Raw genomic sequence first — 19,770 nt, 5'->3', positions numbered from 1 at the left:
AACGGATGACATTTCGCGAACAACATTAGGCCGCCATTACCTCATATAGACACATGTCTTTCTTATTCAGCTTAACTCTCGTCTCTTTGCGGGTAAGCTCTTCGCTCAAACCCGTCTTTGGAAAAATGTGCAATGAGGCTTTAATCATTTCCAGTGGTCAAAATGCGTGGTCAGCAAACTATTTTTGTTGAAAATTATCAATAAGCGTTAAGACTGCAATGCAGAATATACAGCACGATCAATTCAATATCCAAATAGTCTTTAGTTATATCGTGTATTTAAAGCAGAAATTTTAGGATAAGCCGCAGCAAAAGTGAGGGTATGACTGTGCCTCGCAGTTTTAAGCAATAGACAACAAAAATAATTCTGCAAAAATCAAAATGAAATTCGCGAGTACTTCAAACTGAACTTTGTAGTATTATTAACGGTTCGCCATTCTTTGTAATGATAAGTACACTCATCGCAACTTTTTCAGTCGCGTAGCTCTGATATTACGCGGAACAGTTGGCTCAATACTTTTAGCTGGATCTGATTTTGAGCTAGACTTTTTAGCCCCTGTGAAAGTGGACCTAGTGTTGAATTTCTTCGTGTCTGCTGGTTCAGACGCTACAGCTTCACTTTCGACGCGAACCTTCTTGCTATTTGCGGCATTAGAACCAACTCGTCGAGACTTTGCAGCAGGTCGTCGACCAGTGCGCTTAGAAAGAGGTCGTGCTTGACAAAATGCCGACGCCACAGACCTGCAATTCACGTACACGTCTCAGTATTGTACTTCATACAAAATCAAAAACATTCAAATGCAATTCTTACGTAATGTCCTTCTTTAGTAAAGGGGTTTCCAATTGTTTTAATTCGTTGCCAGTCCGATTCTTGATTGCCAACTCCACTACTCGTCCAATACTATCACGATAAGGTAGCAATATTAGTTGCACTTGGCTAATTTACAGCGCGAAAAAAAAATACATACTTATGATAAGCCACGAAATTTAAAAATTCAAGCGATGCCCGAGAAAGGTTTTCAAGGTCCAGCCATTCCCGAAATTCATGCGCCTTGTTCTTCATAAAATTTAATTTACGACCTCTTGCAAACGAATCATAGATACTCCAGTCCATCGTTTTCGTTCGCTCGTCGGCAAATCGTATTCGTTCCTGCACCCAGTTAAACGTCCATTAAGATAACAGAAGACTTATAATTATGCCCACTGACACGGCCACCGTACCAGAAATGCTTCGTTAAAAACATCGTCGGCCTCCGATACAGCAAAAAGATCCAATTCGTCTGCAAGCTCCTCTTCTTCAACATCTTCAAGCTCATTTTCGTCGTACTTTACCTCGCCACGAAACTCTCTCCAACGACCGTAATATAAGGCTTCTTTGTCAAAAATATCCACCAGCGCCTGCACGAAAACAAGCTTAGTCAGCATCAATTCATGACTTTGAAGCCCTCACCAGCAAACATTTTCGTACTCTAAGACACGACGTCGCCGTCAGAACTTCTGGTTTCAAGGAACTCAAAGCCTTTCGCATGAAATCACCGACTACAACCAAAGATCAAGAGGGTAACCAGTGCTTCTCATATACAATACCAGCAATGATAATTTACACACCCAGTGTCTGCACCTCTTCTACCGCACTTAGACACGACTGCGTACTGTCCCCAAACGTACTCATCATTGCACTAATTGTATGCAGTATTAACGACGTTTTTTTAACTTTTTTAGCCACATCATGTTTCACACCACAAGCGCAAATTTCGTCAAAAAACTCTCCTTCTGCAACTTGCCAGCGTGGTTTATACTTGGGCTCAACTGGTGTGTACCGCGGCACCTGCGCTGGCGCAACGTAGGCACTATTTGGATGCTCAAACGATCCACTTTGATCTTTAACGACGACTTCTGCTGGGTGCAACCTTCTTTGCTGCAGCATTCGGAGATACGGATCCGACTTAATGGCCATTGGAACGTCCGCGGTACGGTCCTTGCTTTCTGTCTTGACCTCAAGTACTGTGCTTGTCGCGTTTGTGGAGACTGCGTCGTTCTGCTGTAGATTTTTGCGCTTATCACGGATGTAATCTAGCATTTTCTTCTTTTGATCCAGTGGCAATGTCTTCCATGCAGTGGTCTGCACGGGTTTTATATAAAGTAATGATTTTTTCAACATATGGAATTGTAGTGGTTGCGCCTACCTCTTTGTAAGGATAGTTGTATTGTATGGCATGAAATAGGCGATGGACCTGTTCTAATAAAGGAAGACGAGATAGGTCTTGCAGACCATAATCGTTCTCGGCCCCAGGAGCTTCCTCTTCGACGAGACTATCGTTTGCGGAGATGGCCATTTCTACTTTTCAAAATGATGTTGGCCACACCGCTTCATTTTGATTGCACAGAGTAAAAGTTGACTCACAGTAAGTGAAAGTCAATTACTTAATTTTTACATTCGAATTTCGGTCATGTTGTTTCTTTAACTGTGGGTACCGTTTCTTCCTGATAATTAAATCGTAGATCGAACATCATTTTACAGCTTGCTACAAACATTACGATTTACCTATAATTATAGCAATCAAATAATCGCTCCATTCATAATAGTTCTCTACCAGACAAAAAGTGGCCCTTTAATTAATTCGAAATTTGCCAAGCTCTTCAAAGCAGTAGCCGCAAAATGTTATAATTCCGTTTAAAAACTGACAACTGCACATAGAAAATGGTATTTCTAATTGCGTCACGCAGCTTTCCACTAATTTTTTATCGCGCCGACTTCATATCTACCTTGAAATCAATCTTGATTTCATTTAATTGTTCTCTATCTCGTTCCACATAGGACGAGAATGCATCATAATATCGCACGTTCCTAAATGTATTTCCAAGTCTCAGTCCATAAGAGGCTTTCGGCCAGGGCTCTTCGTGTGGAACAACAAAACTAGCCGGAACCCACCCAGACTGGTGCAATTGTCGGAACGTTCTAAGCGCTGGCAAGATTCGGTTTGTCCATCGATCATCAAATTGAGACCATACAACACCGAGCTCCTTTAGCTTCTCTTTATCTCGCGATGTCATTCTTTCGTAGTTGCCTACAGAGTGTATATTAATTATGACTTTACCCAGACGTAATCCTCGCGTCGCTTCTGGCCACGGACTTTCGTTTGGCACAATAAAATAATTAGGTACGTTGCAGTGTCCGAATTCGCGCTTGAACGCCTTCAAAGCTGGAAAAATCTTATTATCCCACATACGAGTGTCCCAGCGTTGCGTTGAAAAGCCAATGTCCATTAAAATTTCGTGAGATCGCTCGACTTGCGCTCTGTAAGTATTAGAGTGTTTTATGCCCCTGACAAGATATCCGAGTTTGAGTCCCCATAAACATTTTGGCCATGCATTATCCCCTTCCGGGACAACAAAGTTCCATGGTACGTCGCAGTGGCCATTGATTTCCCTAAATCGTATTAACGATGGCAGCACCAGCAAGTCCCACTTATATTGCCACATAGTCCAAGGGAAGCCAAGCGCTTCTAACTCTTCTAGTGCAAAGAGTGGTAAGCTCTTACCGCTGCTCCTTCGCGCGCGCAACATCTTGCAGTATAGACCTAAGCGATACCCCCATGCCTTTTGAGGCCATTGAGGGTCTCCGTGCGGCACTTTGAATTTGTTTGGCACAAGTAGGTGCTTCTTTTGAGCAAGAAAGGTGTGCAAACTTGGAGCAACTTTATCGATCCAATCACGCGCGTTGAAAATTCTAGTTCCGACAATTCGACTCGTCGTGGTGGCAAAGGTGACTTTCAAGGATTGAAAAATGTTGTATCCTTTGCTTTGAAGTGCATGTGGGCGTTCACGTGCACCACGAAAGCAACGGAGCATCTTGTGACGACAACGAATGAGCACAATTTAAATGAGTCGTTAATTTAAATACGAAGCTCAAATTCCATAGAAGGTCACTTTGACCTTCTGATAGAGCTCTAATCGTAGTCACGATACAATTGAATCATTACGATCGTAACAATGCCTTTTTCGGTTTAGAGCTTCCAAGAGGTCTACTTGACTTCAAATTGTTTCCTTTATTTTTTTATTGGTAAAGTCTAAAGCAACTTTACCAGCTCGACTGTGTTAGCTTCAGTTGATGACTTCACGAAACTTGGCGTCGAATGCAGTTTTGGGTAAAGGACAACGTACCCAATTACGTTAATTTGGATACCTGAGCTGAATCTTCTAGAACAGGCCTTTAAAAAAATAAGAATTCGTTTTACATCTTAGCTTCCAGCATCGCTTTCTTGAAATATACTTAGTATTATCTCACAGGCTCTTTGTTCAAAAGATGCCTGTAGCAAAAAATTTGTTGGTCGTGCGCAATAAGGTGGCGGAGGCTGTAGCCAAAAGCGCTTGGAAACAGCAATGCACGCTAGTAGCCGTAAGCAAGACGAAGCCTGTAGAGGATGTACTAGAGGCGTACGAGGCCGAGCAACGACACTTTGGCGAAAACTACGTGCGATTTATTTTTTTTCCATTAAAAATCAAAATGTCGTGAATTTAAAAAACGAATTCCATATTCACAGATTCAAGAGCTCATTCAAAAGGTTCCACTGCTGCCAGCTGATGTCAAGTGGCATTATATTGGTCATGTGCAGTCAAACAAGGCCAAGGCACTCGTGCGAGATGTGCCTAACCTCTTTGTAGTTGAAACAGTGGACTCCGTGAAGATTGCGAATGCCCTTAATAAAGCATCAGGAGTTTTTCGTACCGAAAAGCTCAATGTGATGGTCCAAGTGAACACTAGTGATGAGGAACAAAAGTCTGGCATCGACCCGACCGGTTCTATTGAGTTAGCACATCACATTGTAACAGCGTGCGAGCATTTGAACCTCGCGGGGCTTATGACGATTGGTCGGTATGGGGATACCACCTCCCAGTGCTTCGAACGTCTCGTAGTCTGCCGGAAGCAAGTATCTGAAGCAATTAAGAAACCTGAAACAGAACTAGACCTCAGCATGGGCATGTCCGGAGACTTTGAATTGGCGGTACGAATTGATTATTTTGACGCCCTACTTCTTCCGTTTGATAGATGTTTCATTGGCGTAGATTGCCTGCGGAAGCACACACGTTCGAATTGGATCAACCATCTTTGGTACTCGCGATTATACAAAAAAAGACTAGACAGGAGAAAATGATAAGCTATCTGCAATTGTTATGAATTAGAGCAAGTGAAATGCCAATGCAGATTCCAACGTGAGCGTGCTATTTGTGTTACTTTCACTCCATTTCATTACTGCTCGCATTGCTTCCTCCGTGGATACACATTTCTCGATTGAAAAATCCTTGTTTTGTCGCTTTGCATGGTGACGATCGAGTCGCTCCTTTTCCTGCTGCACAATCGCTTCGATATCCATTCTTGTAGATATTAACTCGCTTGAATCGATATCGTGCCATGTTTTGTCAGTGTGAATCGCCTTCTTTTGCGTTGAATCGCCTTCTGTTCGCTTTTGATTTCGTTTCGCTTCGGCTTCATTTGCCATTAGTTCACGCTCGAATCGCTGCTGTTCCAGTAAGTGCATGGACATGATATCTTGGCGATGTAATCGGTCTTCCGGAAGTTCGTCGTCTTTTGGCACAGGGTCCCATAGAAGGCATGTATCTCGTGTTTGTTTGTCACCATTTCTGCCATCACTCGACTTGGCAGCATTCATTAGTTGAAACATTTCTACAAGCGATTTCGGCTCTACAAAAGAAGCTGTTGAGGCGCATTCATCACCATTGTGACCTTTTCCAGACCCGGTATTCTTGTCTAGTGCCCGTGCAAGCCTCCAAGGGTCCGAACCACAGTCAGGTTCAATGGTGCTCCACGATTTATCCATAAGAAGTATCATTTCCATTGTGTTGTCTTCTTGATAAAAGCTTACGCGAGCAGAAAATAGCATTACAGGGTACGGAAGAAAGATTTCTGAAAGCATGATCGTCAAGTATTAGTCCCTTGACGCTTGAAAGTAATCAAACGTATCGAGCATACCTAAATTATGATGATCTGCTGCCTTTACGCTCAAAAGTTCAGCATGCAGTGCCAGCTCAATGTCGCTCGTCGCATCAATTTTGTTTATGAATTGAATATCCACAATCAATCGATCTCCCACTTGCTCCAGCTCTTCATACGATAACGGAAGACTTTCCTTTTTAACAGAAGGAAGCCTTGAACATATCGTTCGACGTCCATTATGTTCCTCCCAAATTTTGTACGTTGCTGTGGCAATCTGGGCAGACTTTTCCTGTCCCACACTCTTCGTTGCTTTCGTTGCCGGCATTTCTTGGATAATTGGTATTTGTTCTTTGCGGATGTAGTGCTTTGGCGGTGGTAGCTTTCCACAATACGTCAATCGCGACAATTCGTAGCGATTGTCAAGCTTTATTTGGTACTGCCTCAGTCATAACAAGTCCTTTAGGTTGCACAAAATTTCCTTTAATTCAAAGGCCCAGTACCTTGTGGTCGATATACTCAATTGCAAGCTCACACACAAAGTTGCGGAATGCGTCGGTTTTATCAGCTTGACACTCATCTCTGACCTTGGTATTCACCGCCACGTCAAAAGTTAACGATTTCACTCCCTTCTTATCAATGACCTTATGAGGTGCATTAAGACTGAGAGGTATGTGTATTCCCTGCGCATGCGAAGCAATAAGTATCAATAGATTTCAAGAACTTAGGCGTTTCAAACTTCTTACGTCTTGTTCTTTGCCTTTTTCATTCAGCTTAATCTTTTCTGAAAAGGCTTGAATTTGATCCGCAAACACAACATTGATGAAGACCTTGTCCAACAAGCGTTTCAATAAAACAGTATTTATTCTGCTGTAGCAGTCTTTGTACCTTTTTCTTGCTCTGGACGTCAAATGTCTTGATCACGAAGCCAGGATATACATCAACATATATCTGTCACAAGTCCAAACAATAATGAAACTTATTTTTCCATTTTTTTAATTTTTGGCTTTTTATTGAGTCGTACCCCTTCTGGCGTATCTCGTAACCCATTTGTCTCCATAACTTTGTCACCTGGAAATCGCGGTCTAAAATCTAGCATCATTAAATTTGAGTTAAATCTCCTCGACTGAATACATGCCTGTCACACCTGTCGTATTGGTACCTGCAGCTCTTTTCGATGCATTTGTCGACGTTTTTAGCATGTCGAAGAGTGCTGCGTTTGCATCGTGTTGTGGTGCAACAGAAGTAGATCCTGATTCTAATCCTGCAGCTTGTAATTGGCTCTCCATCGTGGCGATAAAGTGCTTGTAGCCTTCTGGATCCGTTTTTTCCAAATTATCCAGATACTGCACAATAGAGTCACGTAGCGTTTAGCTAGCTCAATAATCCACAGAATTTTAAATAGTATTGTCAGCAGGCAAACGAACACGAGTATACTGCTCCACAGCTGTGTCATCCAACGGCACGTCCATTTGAGTGTCAAAAAGCACCACTTTTTCGAAAATCAATTTTGCTACTCAAGATTTAAACATAAATTTAGAGATACACCATACAAATAAAAGATTTAATAAAAAAAACACAATAATTTAGCGAAGAACGCGTGAATTTGACTCGTTCTTTTATTTAGCCCAACTCGTCGGGGTTATACGTGCAAGGAAGCAATAGCAACGATACCCTCTTTCCACGCGGAACGCAGCACCCCGACAACGTGATCGTAGCAGTGATATAGAAATCCAATACTAGCCACTTACATGAGGTCAACAAACGGTTGCGCCGCCATCGTAATTGGCTTCGATCCTTTGGTCTTTAACGTGTAGGCGGCTTTCGGCTGAGCGGGAACACGCTTGATTTGAGCGCGAACACCCGTCGCACGAGCTTCTTTCTTTTTCAATTCGTTCTCCTTCACGCGCGTGAGAAAGCCAAGACGGCACTTGGACTGGTGGACGTGCTCAATGCGTACATTAATGTGCTTGTGGATCACGCGATTTCCCACCACTTTGTTGACACGCACGCCAACGGCACGCTTGGTTACGTTGAACACGCGACCAGTACGACCGTGGTAGTACTTGTGAGGCATGCCCTTGTGCACAGCACCGTTTGCTTTAATGTCGACATAGTCGCCCACTTTAAATGTGCGCAAGTACGTCGACATTCGAATCATTCCACTCTGACGGAACGGGCGGGCGAACATGTCGCGCGTGCGAGCGCGGTTACCAAACGAATGCGGCATCTTGGACTAAGCTATTGCAGTGCATATTCAATAGCAAAACCCGTTAGTGACAGACGTAATCAGGAAATAAATAAGGTCGATGTCGTGAAGAGGCGAGTCGCGCGAAGAAGGTCTCGGGATATCTTACGCTCTAATGCTATTCGATCGGATCTGCTTTATATCATACGATTCCTCTTTTCCCCTGCATGTTGCTGTCGCCTCTCCAAGCGACCTTAGGATCTTATAGAAGCGCTTACCTGCAAAAGTCGAACGAGACAAGAAGAACTGCGTCACTTAAGCTTGGCGCAATGAAATTATTGGCCGCGGGGGGACAACCATACAAACTTAAAGTGTAATCCCTCTCAAGCCAATCACGAACAAGACATGCCGATGAAATACTGATTTTAAGTACGATTTGATCAATGAAGTATATTCGATGTCTTGTACACCACTTTCCTGTCAACAAATTGCTGGAACCATGGAAGACGAAGAATTTGGCGAAGATGTGCTCGTGACGACACGTGGTGACGGCCTTAGTATAAAGGAAGAAATAAAGACGAAAGAATCGAGAGCTGAGTGGGAAGTTAGCAAGGTGTCGGCGATTAAAGCTGAGAAGAAGGACGAGGTTGAAGATGAAGACGAGGAGTTGTATGGCGGCGTTTCGATTAAACTCAATGCCACGGCGTCGTCGCAGGCAGAAGCTGAGATAGCGGCGCTTGCTGCTGCAATGACCGATACAGAGACTTGTAAAACGAATGACGATGCGCCAGTAGACTCGGACGACGACGACGAGGACGTGGCTATTGTGCTGAATACCGATCAATCTAGCAGCAAACCCACGCTACGGTTTACAGGCGGCGGCAATCGATACGTACGCGGCAGCCATGCCGGTTCGCAACACAATGGACCCGGCACGTCGAATGTAAGTGCAATGGTGGGCTCTCAACCTGAAGATTTGGACAAACCTGAAGCCGATGGGATGGATGATATGGCGATCTTTGGAGGACGACGCACGGCTTTTGATGTCGATATTGATCTCCTTGAAGACCGTCCTTGGCGAAAACCAGGGATTGATATCTCGGACTATTTCAATTACGGATTTGATGAGCATACGTGGAGAGAGTACGCCACACGGCAATTAAGGTTACGACGTGAACTTGCGGTTGAAAAATCACGAGAACAAGCGTCGCGACAAGCCGTAAATGCCGCTAATCAACAAATTGTACGAGATCGTGATGCCAAAGTACAAGGACAGGATGGAAAAGGAGTACCTTTGCGTGGGTTGCCAGGACACGCAAGTACTGAAGGAGACAACGAGATTGGAGAATGGGGTGGACATGTAGTGCCTTTAATGGGAAATTTGCCGCCTCGAGGGGGTAATTTTATGGGTGGTTTACCACCACGAGGCTGGCATCCTAGCATGGGTCCGCCACCCGCGTTTATGGGTCAGCAAGATTGGACGGGTCCTCCAATGGGAGGAGCCCCATGGGGTCCTGGACCCGGCCGAGGGCCTCCATGGATGGCTGGACCAAATGCTGGACGCGGTAATGGCCATGGAAGCTTTGATGAGCGTGGACGTACGGATGACCGCGATAATAGACGTGGAGGTCAAGCAAGTCGCGATCGTTCCCGCTCCCGTGATCGCCCTCGACGTGATGATTCTAGGAGTAGTGGACGGCGTGATGGACTTGGTTTGAAAGACACAAACGACAAGGATCGAGGCCGGGAGAAAGATCGAGATGGAAGACGTGAAAGTGACCGTGAACGCGTTCGTGATAGTATTCGCGATCACGATCGAGATCGAGGACGTCCTCGTGAACGGGAAGGTCGCGGATCAGGAGATCAAGAGAGGGATCGAACTAGTCGCAATCGATTAGTGCGTAGTGGACGGTCACGTTCTCGTGATCGGGATTCTCGCAAGCGTAAAACGCGCGAGGAAAGCGCAGGAGGAAGCCGAAGTAGTGACTTACGTCACAAGCGACGGCAGTAGCCAAGACGCTTTAACCATATTCGGATCAAATAATGAAAGCGACGTCGTTCACATGACTTGATTAACAATTACAAGAGACGGCACCCACTAGATTTGCTTATGCAGCCACAACTCGGTTTCTAATTTATCCAAGTCCTGTGCGGTGACTAAAATTGCAACGAGCGCATTGCTTTGGATCGCGTCCACAGGTACAAATGTCATTCCTGGCATGCTCTTGACTTTTCCTCGTGCTGTGACGGTGTCCAAGTACATTTGCGCCAATTCGACTTCGCTTGAAAAAGCAGACGCAACGTAGTAAGTACGGGCATGAATCACACGATCCCATGGCATGAGGGCTTGGACAAGGCTGTCAAGTACGCACGTCCACATTCCCTCCGCGACGGCTTTGGCCAATCCTCGCATCTCTGGAAAGTCTTTTCTGCGTTCTACAGACGCAGTACATGTGATTTGACACAGCGCGCGTGGAACCATTCCAGTTTGCCAGTGGAAACAAAGATTATTCGAACGATTCGTGCGCGTAAAGCTTCGTGGAACTAAATACTTGAATGCAATGTGAGTAAGGGCTTGGAGTTCGATTTCGACAAGCGCGTTTCGAGGTAATCGTGACAGCTGTACGACTAGTAACGGCACTTCCTTAACAAACAGCAATCGCGATTCTTCCTTATCTATATTGTCATCGCTTTCGTCACTATCAAGAGCGTTTTCAAACGTATCCGGTAGCTCGGCATTCGTCACAAGATGATGACGACTAGCAGCTAATAAACGCTCTCGAGCTTCATAATCCTCGAGCTCGCCAGTAGTAAAAATGACCCCCGAACACACGTGACGTAGATTCGAATCCAGCGCTTCCAAGACATGGCAAACATTTCGAAAGCATTGCAATGTCTGAACGTCACGATCTCCTGGAATCAATTCCATCGTCTGCGGATAGAGCGCAATTTGTCCAGCCAGCAAAATTAGCGCCCGATGAAGCACATTTGCTTGACTATAGGGCCCAATACAGCAAGGTGCCCACGCTGAGATACTCTTGACATGCAAAACATCCCGTCGGACCCGTAGAGCTTGTAGTTTTTGAACGCCACTACCACGCAAAGCAAAACAGTCTAACAGCACACGAGCAGGGATATCAGCCAACGCCTTGACTTCGACACAGCTACGAGACGGTGGCAAGTGTTGTCCAAGGTGCCGGATATACTGATCATTTAACTGTGCAAACGACGACATGTCCTGGACGTACAAATGAACATAACACACGTCCGTAAGGACCATTTGACAGCTCGTTAAAATGGCTTCTAATTGAGCAAACACGTCCGTGACTTCGTCTTCTAAACTCATGGACCCATCACCAGCCTTTGTGCTCATGATGCCGGAGACGTACAATTGATCACGAAAGTGACCAAATGCAGGAACACAGTCTTTCGATGCTCGTGGCGTCAGCGCGAGCATCGTTGCCAATTTCTTGTTCGACGTATTGACTGGACTTGATAAATCAAACGGCAACGCTTTTGGAATCCGTGAGTTCAAATGCAATGGATCAATCGACTCCTTGTCCTCGAGATGACACTTGTCAATGGACAAGAACGCCACAGGCGCTACATAGTCATCGGAATGAAGCACTGGATGGCTCTCATCGCTTTGCGCAACAACAGGAATACATGAGAAACAATAAAAAGCATCGCCTTATCGAACGTACATGACAATGCGCTTTTTAAACAGCGGACAATTCAACGTAAACGTCTCGTACTCCCCCCCTTCGCCACAGACATTCAACTGATACTTGTCTTTCTATAGACATTCCAATCAGTCACTCATTCTTCTCTCTCGCTATTTTTTTATTCGTGCACGAACCACGTACTAGCGTCATTAATTGCGGCTGTAACTCAGCAATCGTCTTTCCTAAATGCAAGTGAGGTTGTAACCCAATGGAGGCCACTTTGATCAATATCGCTTCGACTTTCGAGTCAATCATTTCTTGCAATAACTCGGTCTGATCGCGACGCCATAAGTACCCCAGCGACGTAAGTCCGAGTCTTGAACAGCTACAAGTTGAAATTAGGAACTTTACTATATTATATCGCCACTTTTTTTCGTGTAACCTACACGTTTTCGACTCGATTACGCTGGTAACTTGAAAAAATAGCTCCTGTACAGACGCCCTGGACGTTTGGGCACTGGAGCAGGACCTTCTGCAGCAATCGGAACAGGTCCTCAACTTCGTCACCAGCCATGGACTCGTGATAATTCATGTCTGTAGTAAGTGCAGTACCAATAATCGTCTCAGACACGAGCGGGAGGTCCATACTCTCGGCAATGAGCTCCACAGACTGGTGGCCAACGCTTTGAAACATAAACGAATCGATTTCCGCGTCATCGGCTGACAACTCGGACGGTGGATGTAAGTGTGCCAAGCACACGATCTCGTGGCCAAAACGGACACACTCCATCATAGCGTAGCAGCTGTCCTTCCCGCCACTGATAAGGGCCACCACCTGCATCGTTGTGAGCTCGTCGTGAGAGCAATTAACGATTTTTTAAATACTGCTCGGTCTTTTATTGAGAAGTGGCGACACACGGGATGTTTGGTGCTCTTGTTGACCGATCGAGCATGTTAGAGCATTTGTTTTTATGAAAAGCGCAAAAAAACAATGGATTTTTCAGAGCGTCATTTAAGTGGGCTGTAAGGATAAAGTTTCACGAACATTTATTCGAATTAGATCAGATTGACTGTCATTATTCGTTTTGAAATGCAAAACATGCAGGATATTCAGTAAGGCCGCGGCTATGGCCACACACATAACTACTACCGCCACAGACAAAACTACTAGGGCCACAGACATAAAGTGAATGTACAACATGCTAAATTATGATTGATTTGAATTTCCAAATCAGGTATCCTGACAATACAAATTGCGATTATTTCCAAGTTAAATTTTTTCTATAGATAAAATCAAATAAAATCGGTCGATAGAAATAATAGAGATATTATTTCTATCGACCGATTTTATTTGATTTTATCGATAGAAAAACTTTAACTTGGAAACCCCTAATATAATGATTTTTTTAGATACTAATTGTGATGAGGATAGCTAACTTCTTTTTCTATATATCTCTTCATGAATTAGATGGATTGGTGTTTGTTGATGATGTTCCGGAGAGTCCGGCTGCTGAAAGAGATTGATTTCGAGCTTAAACATTTACAGGGCACGCTGCGAAAGTACGTCGATGTCCTGTTTAATGGCAAGCACTGCATGTTGGCACCTTCCTCCTCTTTGAAGTTATCCCCTCTATTTATTTAAAATATGACGGGTCTCGTTGCGTAGAGGTGTTGTTGCTTATGCTAGGCCTTCCTTTTGTTCGCGTAACTTCCGGCTCGTCTAGAACCTGTGGTGTTTGCTAATCTAAAGTGCGTTAGCAATTAAATGCACCCATCGAAACAACAAAGAAGAACAAAAAATAATAATTAAAAACACCTGCGATAATCTGTCAAATCGTTCAATACTGCCTCTTTCTGGTGTTCAGGAAGATTTTGATTGTTTTCTTGAACTCTTTCAAGTAAGGCTCGTAAAACATTGTCAGGTTGGTCAACAACAGGAGGACGTGGTGGAGTAAGTTGATGGAGGTGCCAATGCACATCTATATCATTCAATTCAATCCTCTCATTTTCGATGATCACCCGCAACCGGCGCTCACAAGGTATCCTTCAGACAGTAGTAAAAGTGGAGGTGCATGGATTTGGACGATCTGCCAACGGACGTCGAGCTTTTTCCAGCTGTAAATACAAATAGTTATTTGTATTTACAGCTGGAAAAAGCTCGACGTATAGTATATATATATATATATATATGTATATGTAGTCAATAAATGATTGAAGTGACGATGCAGGCACAATACCACTCGAATATTTCAATCTTACCTCTCCAAAAAGGCATAATAGGAGATATTTATATTGACATCTTAAAAAATGTTTCCACGTGGGGTAGGCTGCCCAAAAGGTAAGATCTTCAGTTGCTGCTTGGCTAGTCCTGAAGTATATTCAATTTGGAAGCTTTCGGTCGACTGAATCATCCGTTCACAGCATCCAAGAAGATTTTCCATGCTGCTTGCGATAAATTCTTTTACGATACTGTGGGCACCCTCTCCGCGGGAGGTGACGGTCTGACCGAAAGGCCGTATCGAATATGTCCACGCCCGAACAAACTACTCCTTGTGCGGATTGATCCATGTCGTTGACAAAAATTCAATAAAATTTGTGTGATTTTCATCCAACTGCTCCGGAATGCTTCCCAGTTTTCCTCGAATTCATTTCTTGTATTCGAATAGGCGACCTGTACAAAAATAAGAATTAAAGCGAGACAAATTAGAATGAACATTCCCAATGGCAAGCAGAAAAAGAGAGAGAAAAGAAGTTGACACGTTACCATTCTTTATCCTTTTAAGAATGCTTTCCACTGTTCGTCATCTTCCCCAGCAAAATGAAGTTTACATTTGGCGACGACGTTCTTTTCAATGTGACACATGCAAAGTATGATGGATGCTGCGGGAAAAGTGCTATGTAATGCACTCATTAGCGCAAGCTCTCGGCCAATCACAATTTTTTTGGAAGATGATCATCATGGAACAATCGTCGGACAAATTTTATTGCGATCATGTACGAGTTGGCATCCTCGCTCTTCATGAAAACAAAGGCGGCAAAGAACGTCGAATAAAGATTTGTGTTTAGCAGAAGAAATCGTATTTTGCTGGTTTTGTATGTGCAATACAGCAAAAGCACACGCAGTGGTTCCGAACAAGCTCCACGTTTNTGACGGGTCTCGTTGCGTAGAGGTGTTGTTGCTTATGCTAGGCCTTCCTTTTGTTCGCGTAACTTCCGGCTCGTCTAGAACCTGTGGTGTTTGCTAATCTAAAGTGCGTTAGCAATTAAATGCACCCATCGAAACAACAAAGAAGAACAAAAAATAATAATTAAAAACACCTGCGATAATCTGTCAAATCGTTCAATACTGCCTCTTTCTGGTGTTCAGGAAGATTTTGATTGTTTTCTTGAACTCTTTCAAGTAAGGCTCGTAAAACATTGTCAGGTTGGTCAACAACAGGAGGACGTGGTGGAGTAAGTTGATGGAGGTGCCAATGCACATCTATATCATTCAATTCAATCCTCTCATTTTCGATGATCACCCGCAACCGGCGCTCACAAGGTATCCTTCAGACAGTAGTAAAAGTGGAGGTGCATGGATTTGGACGATCTGCCAACGGACGTCGAGCTTTTTCCAGCTGTAAATACAAATAGTTATTTGTATTTACAGCTGGAAAAAGCTCGACGTATAGTATATATATATATATATATATGTATATGTAGTCAATAAATGATTGAAGTGACGATGCAGGCACAATACCACTCGAATATTTCAATCTTACCTCTCCAAAAAGGCATAATAGGAGATATTTATATTGACATCTTAAAAAATGTTTCCACGTGGGGTAGGCTGCCCAAAAGGTAAGATCTTCAGTTGCTGCTTGGCTAGTCCTGAAGTATATTCAATTTGGAAGCTTTCGGTCGACTGAATCATCCGTTCACAGCATCCAAGAAGATTTTCCATGCTGCTTGCGATAAATTCTTTTACGATACTGTGGGCACCCTCTCCGCGGGAGGTGACGGTCTGACCGAAAGGCCGTATCGAATATGTCCACGCCCGAACAAACTACTCCTTGTGCGGATTGATCCATGTCGTTGACAAAAATTCAATAAAATTTGTGTGATTTTCATCCAACTGCTCCGGAATGCTTCCCAGTTTTCCTCGAATTCATTTCTTGTATTCGAATAGGCGACCTGTACAAAAATAAGAATTAAAGCGAGACAAATTAGAATGAACATTCCCAATGGCAAGCAGAAAAAGAGAGAGAAAAGAAGTTGACACGTTACCATTCTTTATCCTTTTAAGAATGCTTTCCACTGTTCGTCATCTTCCCCAGCAAAATGAAGTTTACATTTGGCGACGACGTTCTTTTCAATGTGACACATGCAAAGTATGATGGATGCTGCGGGAAAAGTGCTATGTAATGCACTCATTAGCGCAAGCTCTCGGCCAATCACAATTTTTTTGGAAGATGATCATCATGGAACAATCGTCGGACAAATTTTATTGCGATCATGTACGAGTTGGCATCCTCGCTCTTCATGAAAACAAAGGCGGCAAAGAACGTCGAATAAAGATTTGTGTTTAGCAGAAGAAATCGTATTTTGCTGGTTTTGTATGTGCAATACAGCAAAAGCACACGCAGTGGTTCCGAACAAGCTCCACGTTTCTTAGATGCGCAAAAAAAGAGATGGGCGTTGTGCCCCCGAGGCGTCCTTCTCGATGTCTATTTCAGATCCGTAACCCGAGAAAGTTTGGTACAGCGTTTCCATTGGGGTTCGTTCATCAAGCTTTTCTATGGCATCTTTTGCTTGATATTCCAAAGTTTCCGTTTGGTGATCTCCAATGACACATCTTGCTCCTTCAAAATGGTCTGGACATGTCGGGCTTTCACATTAGACTGGAAGAGTCCGGCAACTTCCTCCTCTTGGGCCTTCGAGATTCGAGTACTGGATGGACAGTCGTCGATGTGAAGGAGTCGTGGTTGTTCATTGCAAGTGACTATAAAGGATCAGGTGCTGTCTGTAAGAAAGGTAGAGATTGTTAATACATTGATGTCTTCAGTGAATTACTCAAAAATATTGCATAGCTTACCTGTTGCTTCTGATCCGGCTCTTTTAAAACGGCAGTCAATGAGGGCACTGGCTTTTGCCATTCGACTTCTTTTTTTTGGAAAGTCTGTGACCATTTCGGTCTAAACCTCCACGATCACATTTATAGTGAACAACTTGTCTGCCATCTCTTTGCTTGTCAGAGGATTTGGTGACACTCCATAGCCCTTTGCAGCCGCCATCTTACTGATATGTTCTTCCACGGCCTTGCGCTCAGCGAACTGTCTGTTTTCCTGCTGCTCAGCGTCCATTGAAAATTAATAGTCGTTAGTGCGGTGAATAGCGGTGAAATCAGATAAATCAGAGAAAATGGCAGATTGAGTGAGGATCGGCACAGTCAAGAATGTTCTCTATAAAGCTAAGGCAGCGAGAGAGAGAGAGAGAGAGAGAGAGAGGGACAGAGAGAGAGGGACAGAGAGAGAAAGAAAGAGAGAGAAAGAAAGAGAGAGAAGCACGGCAAAAAAACACGTGGGGGAAGCTCATGCTAGCATCGCCGCAGTCCGACAGGTCACAGAAAATCGGTCAATAGAAATAAAAAAGGGATTTTTATTGTCAGTATACATGATTTCGAAATTTCAACCAATCATAATTTAGCATGTTGTAAGTTTACTATATTTCTGTGGCCCTAGTACTTTTGTCTGTGGCCGTAGTAGTTATGTCTGTGGCCGTTGTAGTTATGTCTGTGGCCATAGCCGCGGCCATTCAGTAAATATCAAACTTCAAGATACTCTCTATAGAATTGCTTGATTAAGGCGGTTTCGAATTCTTTATTATTACGTACTTTATACTCAGTAGATGTAACTTTCAGAGAAGACGATCCGTGAGCATGGAACTAAGGAGTTATTAGTTGAAGAGTTTGGGCTTAGTGGCAAGTGTAACGGGACACTGCCGACTTGTACTGCTTCAGTACAAGTCCACTTTGCACTGCTTCAGGGCAAGTGGTGCCACACGTACACTAGTACTCTTTAAAACACTTGCTTTAAAGAGGGGTAAAAGTAAACTGTATTTAATATAATTAAGTTCTTCTGTTTTTATCCATATAATACTAACTTAATTATACTCATACAATACATGTAATAAAGTCTTATCTGTCTCTCTCTTTGCGCGCGTCCAGTGCTGAATGGACCGCGGAGTAAGTAGACATAAAGGCATATATCTATTAATGAATAAGCTTTTCGAATATTACCACGTAAAGTAGTATTCCCAAAATATTATCCACCTTTTAGATAATGTTTTTATTAACAACCCTTAAGTGTTAATTTAATGTAACGATACACCCCATCCCCCCCCGAAACGACCATCACTGCGACTGTCATTGAATAGAGTGGTTACTATAAGACCACTTAAGTGAAAACGATGCTTATTGGTCAAAACCATCATTTCAATTCTATCGCATGGTTGACGGGTCCATGCGGTCAGCGTATAGTGCGGAACTTTCGGGCTGCGGTACATGAAGCCGCGGGCGACGCATTAGTGTCTCTTGCGGCAGACATTTCGTCTCCCTTAGTATCATCTTTTCCCGCAACACTTAATGTTGCGGGTGCTGGTGAGTCACCACGTGAGTGCGACCTCTCTTTTGGCGGTCGACTATGAATGCGAGTCGGACGAGATGGCCGACTCGGGGACAGTCGAACCCAGTCGCTGAATTTCGTCACGCAACTGACTATGAGCCTTCGAATGAGGGCTCAATCGAATAGCTTGCTAATAGCGCTCGCAATAGCATGTTTGGTCCGACGATGAGGATGGTCCCCATCGCCAGGACCGTCTCCCGTGCCGTCACCCGCACCTAACCCTGTGCGTGGTGATGACGATGGCGTAAGCCATCGTGATAACAGTTCTTGTGGTACCCCTGCTTCAGTGGATACCACTCAGGGAAGTGCAGACAATAAAACTTCTCGTCATGCCCCAGAGAACGACTTATGCTTTGTTGATGCGTACACCGGGTTGTGGCAAATTCTTCCGTTAGCAAGATCCACCTCCAACTCGTAAACAGGCCGACGTATCCTCGCAGTATCTTGTCGAAGACATAATTGCTTGTTCTGTTTGACTATCTGTTTCACGATGGTCAGAAGTAGACATTTTAAACCGTATTCCAAGTGATTCGAACACGGATTGCTAAAACTTCGCCGTGAACAGGGGTATCGGTCCGAAACCAGTTCACAAAGAAACCCATTAGGGCAGTATGTCGTGTTGACAAAGATTACAAAGCCGTTGCTTTTGCCCGAACGGCTAGTCAGTAGTTGTCCGGAGAGTCTACTCCTCACAATAATTATAACTTATTCATTGCGACAAAGCTACATGGCCTTGATTCCAGCACTAAGAACTTCCGCGCTGAGGAAGATTTTTATCTCGATGTTTCTCAAAAAAAAATGACAACAACAAGCGAGATAAAAGCTCGTTGATGCAAGCCCGGGGCGCGTTTATTCGCAATGTCAAAGACATTGGACGCGAAGCCTGGCTTCAAAAACTTAACACGATTTGCATTAAGTTTGAAACGAACTCCAACAGGAGCAAGATTTAAACTGCATCGATGGTCTCGTGAGGCAGAATTTCCATACCTCACGTGGGGTGATCCCTGTCCGTGTTATGTCGACAACACGAATCGAGAGAAAGGGGATGTTTGATCCCTTTCTTCGCCCTGGGGAAGGGCTCGCATCTTGATAGAGATGCGCGATTCGATTGACGTTTTGCAATCGATTACAAGCGCCAGGGACGCGTGTTTTCTGATGGGCCTTCTGCCCATCGGATGGATCTCGTCATATTGACCAACGAGACCCTCAACGTCAACAACCAGCTGGTACTGAGGCTCCCAGCTGTCATGCGAAGGTGGATAACCGCGTCAGCAAACATGATAATTCGTTTGCTGCCCCTTCG

At 44.0% G+C, this 19,770-nt stretch overlaps 6 protein-coding genes across 6 annotated transcripts; 2 read left to right on the top strand and 4 right to left on the bottom strand.

Moving 5' to 3' along the window:
- Positions 1-386: 386 nt before the first annotated feature.
- On the bottom strand, positions 387-2,387 carry CCR75_003934 (uncharacterized protein). Its single transcript, XM_067962025.1, has 7 exons — positions 2,186-2,387; positions 1,608-2,121; positions 1,468-1,538; positions 1,221-1,397; positions 968-1,149; positions 811-900; positions 387-740 (listed from the first exon to the last, which is right to left on the bottom strand). The coding sequence occupies exons 1-7, from the start codon at positions 2,333-2,335 to the stop codon at positions 458-460; spliced, it is 1,467 nt and encodes a 488-aa protein (XP_067818811.1). The 5' UTR covers positions 2,336-2,387; the 3' UTR covers positions 387-457.
- Positions 2,388-2,741: 354 nt separating this feature from the next.
- Positions 2,742-3,851, bottom strand: CCR75_003933 (uncharacterized protein; the record flags this gene model as incomplete). The annotated part of the gene is made up of 1 exon (XM_067962024.1): positions 2,742-3,851. The coding sequence occupies one exon, from the start codon at positions 3,849-3,851 to the stop codon at positions 2,742-2,744; it is 1,110 nt and encodes a 369-aa protein (XP_067818828.1).
- Positions 3,852-4,305: 454 nt separating this feature from the next.
- Positions 4,306-5,141, top strand: CCR75_003932 (uncharacterized protein; the record flags this gene model as incomplete). The annotated part of the gene is made up of 3 exons (XM_067962023.1): positions 4,306-4,473; positions 4,544-5,005; positions 5,067-5,141. The coding sequence occupies 3 exons, from the start codon at positions 4,306-4,308 to the stop codon at positions 5,139-5,141; spliced, it is 705 nt and encodes a 234-aa protein (XP_067818812.1).
- On the bottom strand, positions 4,321-8,182 carry CCR75_003931 (uncharacterized protein; the record flags this gene model as incomplete). The annotated part of the gene is given in 12 exon segments (XM_067962022.1): positions 4,321-4,473; positions 4,544-5,005; positions 5,067-5,925; positions 5,992-6,391; positions 6,456-6,635; positions 6,699-6,782; positions 6,841-6,903; positions 6,977-7,044; positions 7,100-7,298; positions 7,380-7,465; positions 7,627-7,691; positions 7,704-8,182. 10 exon segments carry the CDS (start codon positions 8,180-8,182, stop codon positions 5,180-5,182), a joined length of 2,370 nt encoding a protein of 789 aa, XP_067818830.1. The 3' UTR covers positions 4,321-4,473; positions 4,544-5,005; positions 5,067-5,179.
- A 457-nt stretch (positions 8,183-8,639) lies between these two features.
- On the top strand, positions 8,640-10,151 carry CCR75_003930 (uncharacterized protein; the record flags this gene model as incomplete). Its single annotated transcript, XM_067962021.1, has 1 exon — positions 8,640-10,151. The coding sequence occupies one exon, from the start codon at positions 8,640-8,642 to the stop codon at positions 10,149-10,151; it is 1,512 nt and encodes a 503-aa protein (XP_067818829.1).
- An 87-nt stretch (positions 10,152-10,238) lies between these two features.
- CCR75_003929 (uncharacterized protein) lies at positions 10,239-12,766 on the bottom strand (the record flags this gene model as incomplete). The annotated part of the gene is made up of 4 exons (XM_067962020.1): positions 12,252-12,766; positions 12,007-12,190; positions 11,845-11,936; positions 10,239-11,784 (listed from the first exon to the last, which is right to left on the bottom strand). Exons 1-4 carry the CDS (start codon positions 12,644-12,646, stop codon positions 10,239-10,241), a joined length of 2,217 nt encoding a protein of 738 aa, XP_067819087.1. The 5' UTR covers positions 12,647-12,766.
- Positions 12,767-19,770: the final 7,004 nt, after the last annotated feature.

Source organism: Bremia lactucae, linkage group LG10 (genome assembly GCF_004359215.1).
Source record: "Bremia lactucae strain SF5 linkage group LG10, whole genome shotgun sequence".
Lineage (NCBI taxonomy): Eukaryota > Oomycota > Peronosporomycetes > Peronosporales > Peronosporaceae > Bremia > Bremia lactucae.
Note: the sequence above shows the minus strand (reverse complement) of the source record. Positions and strands in the feature narration are given on the sequence as shown.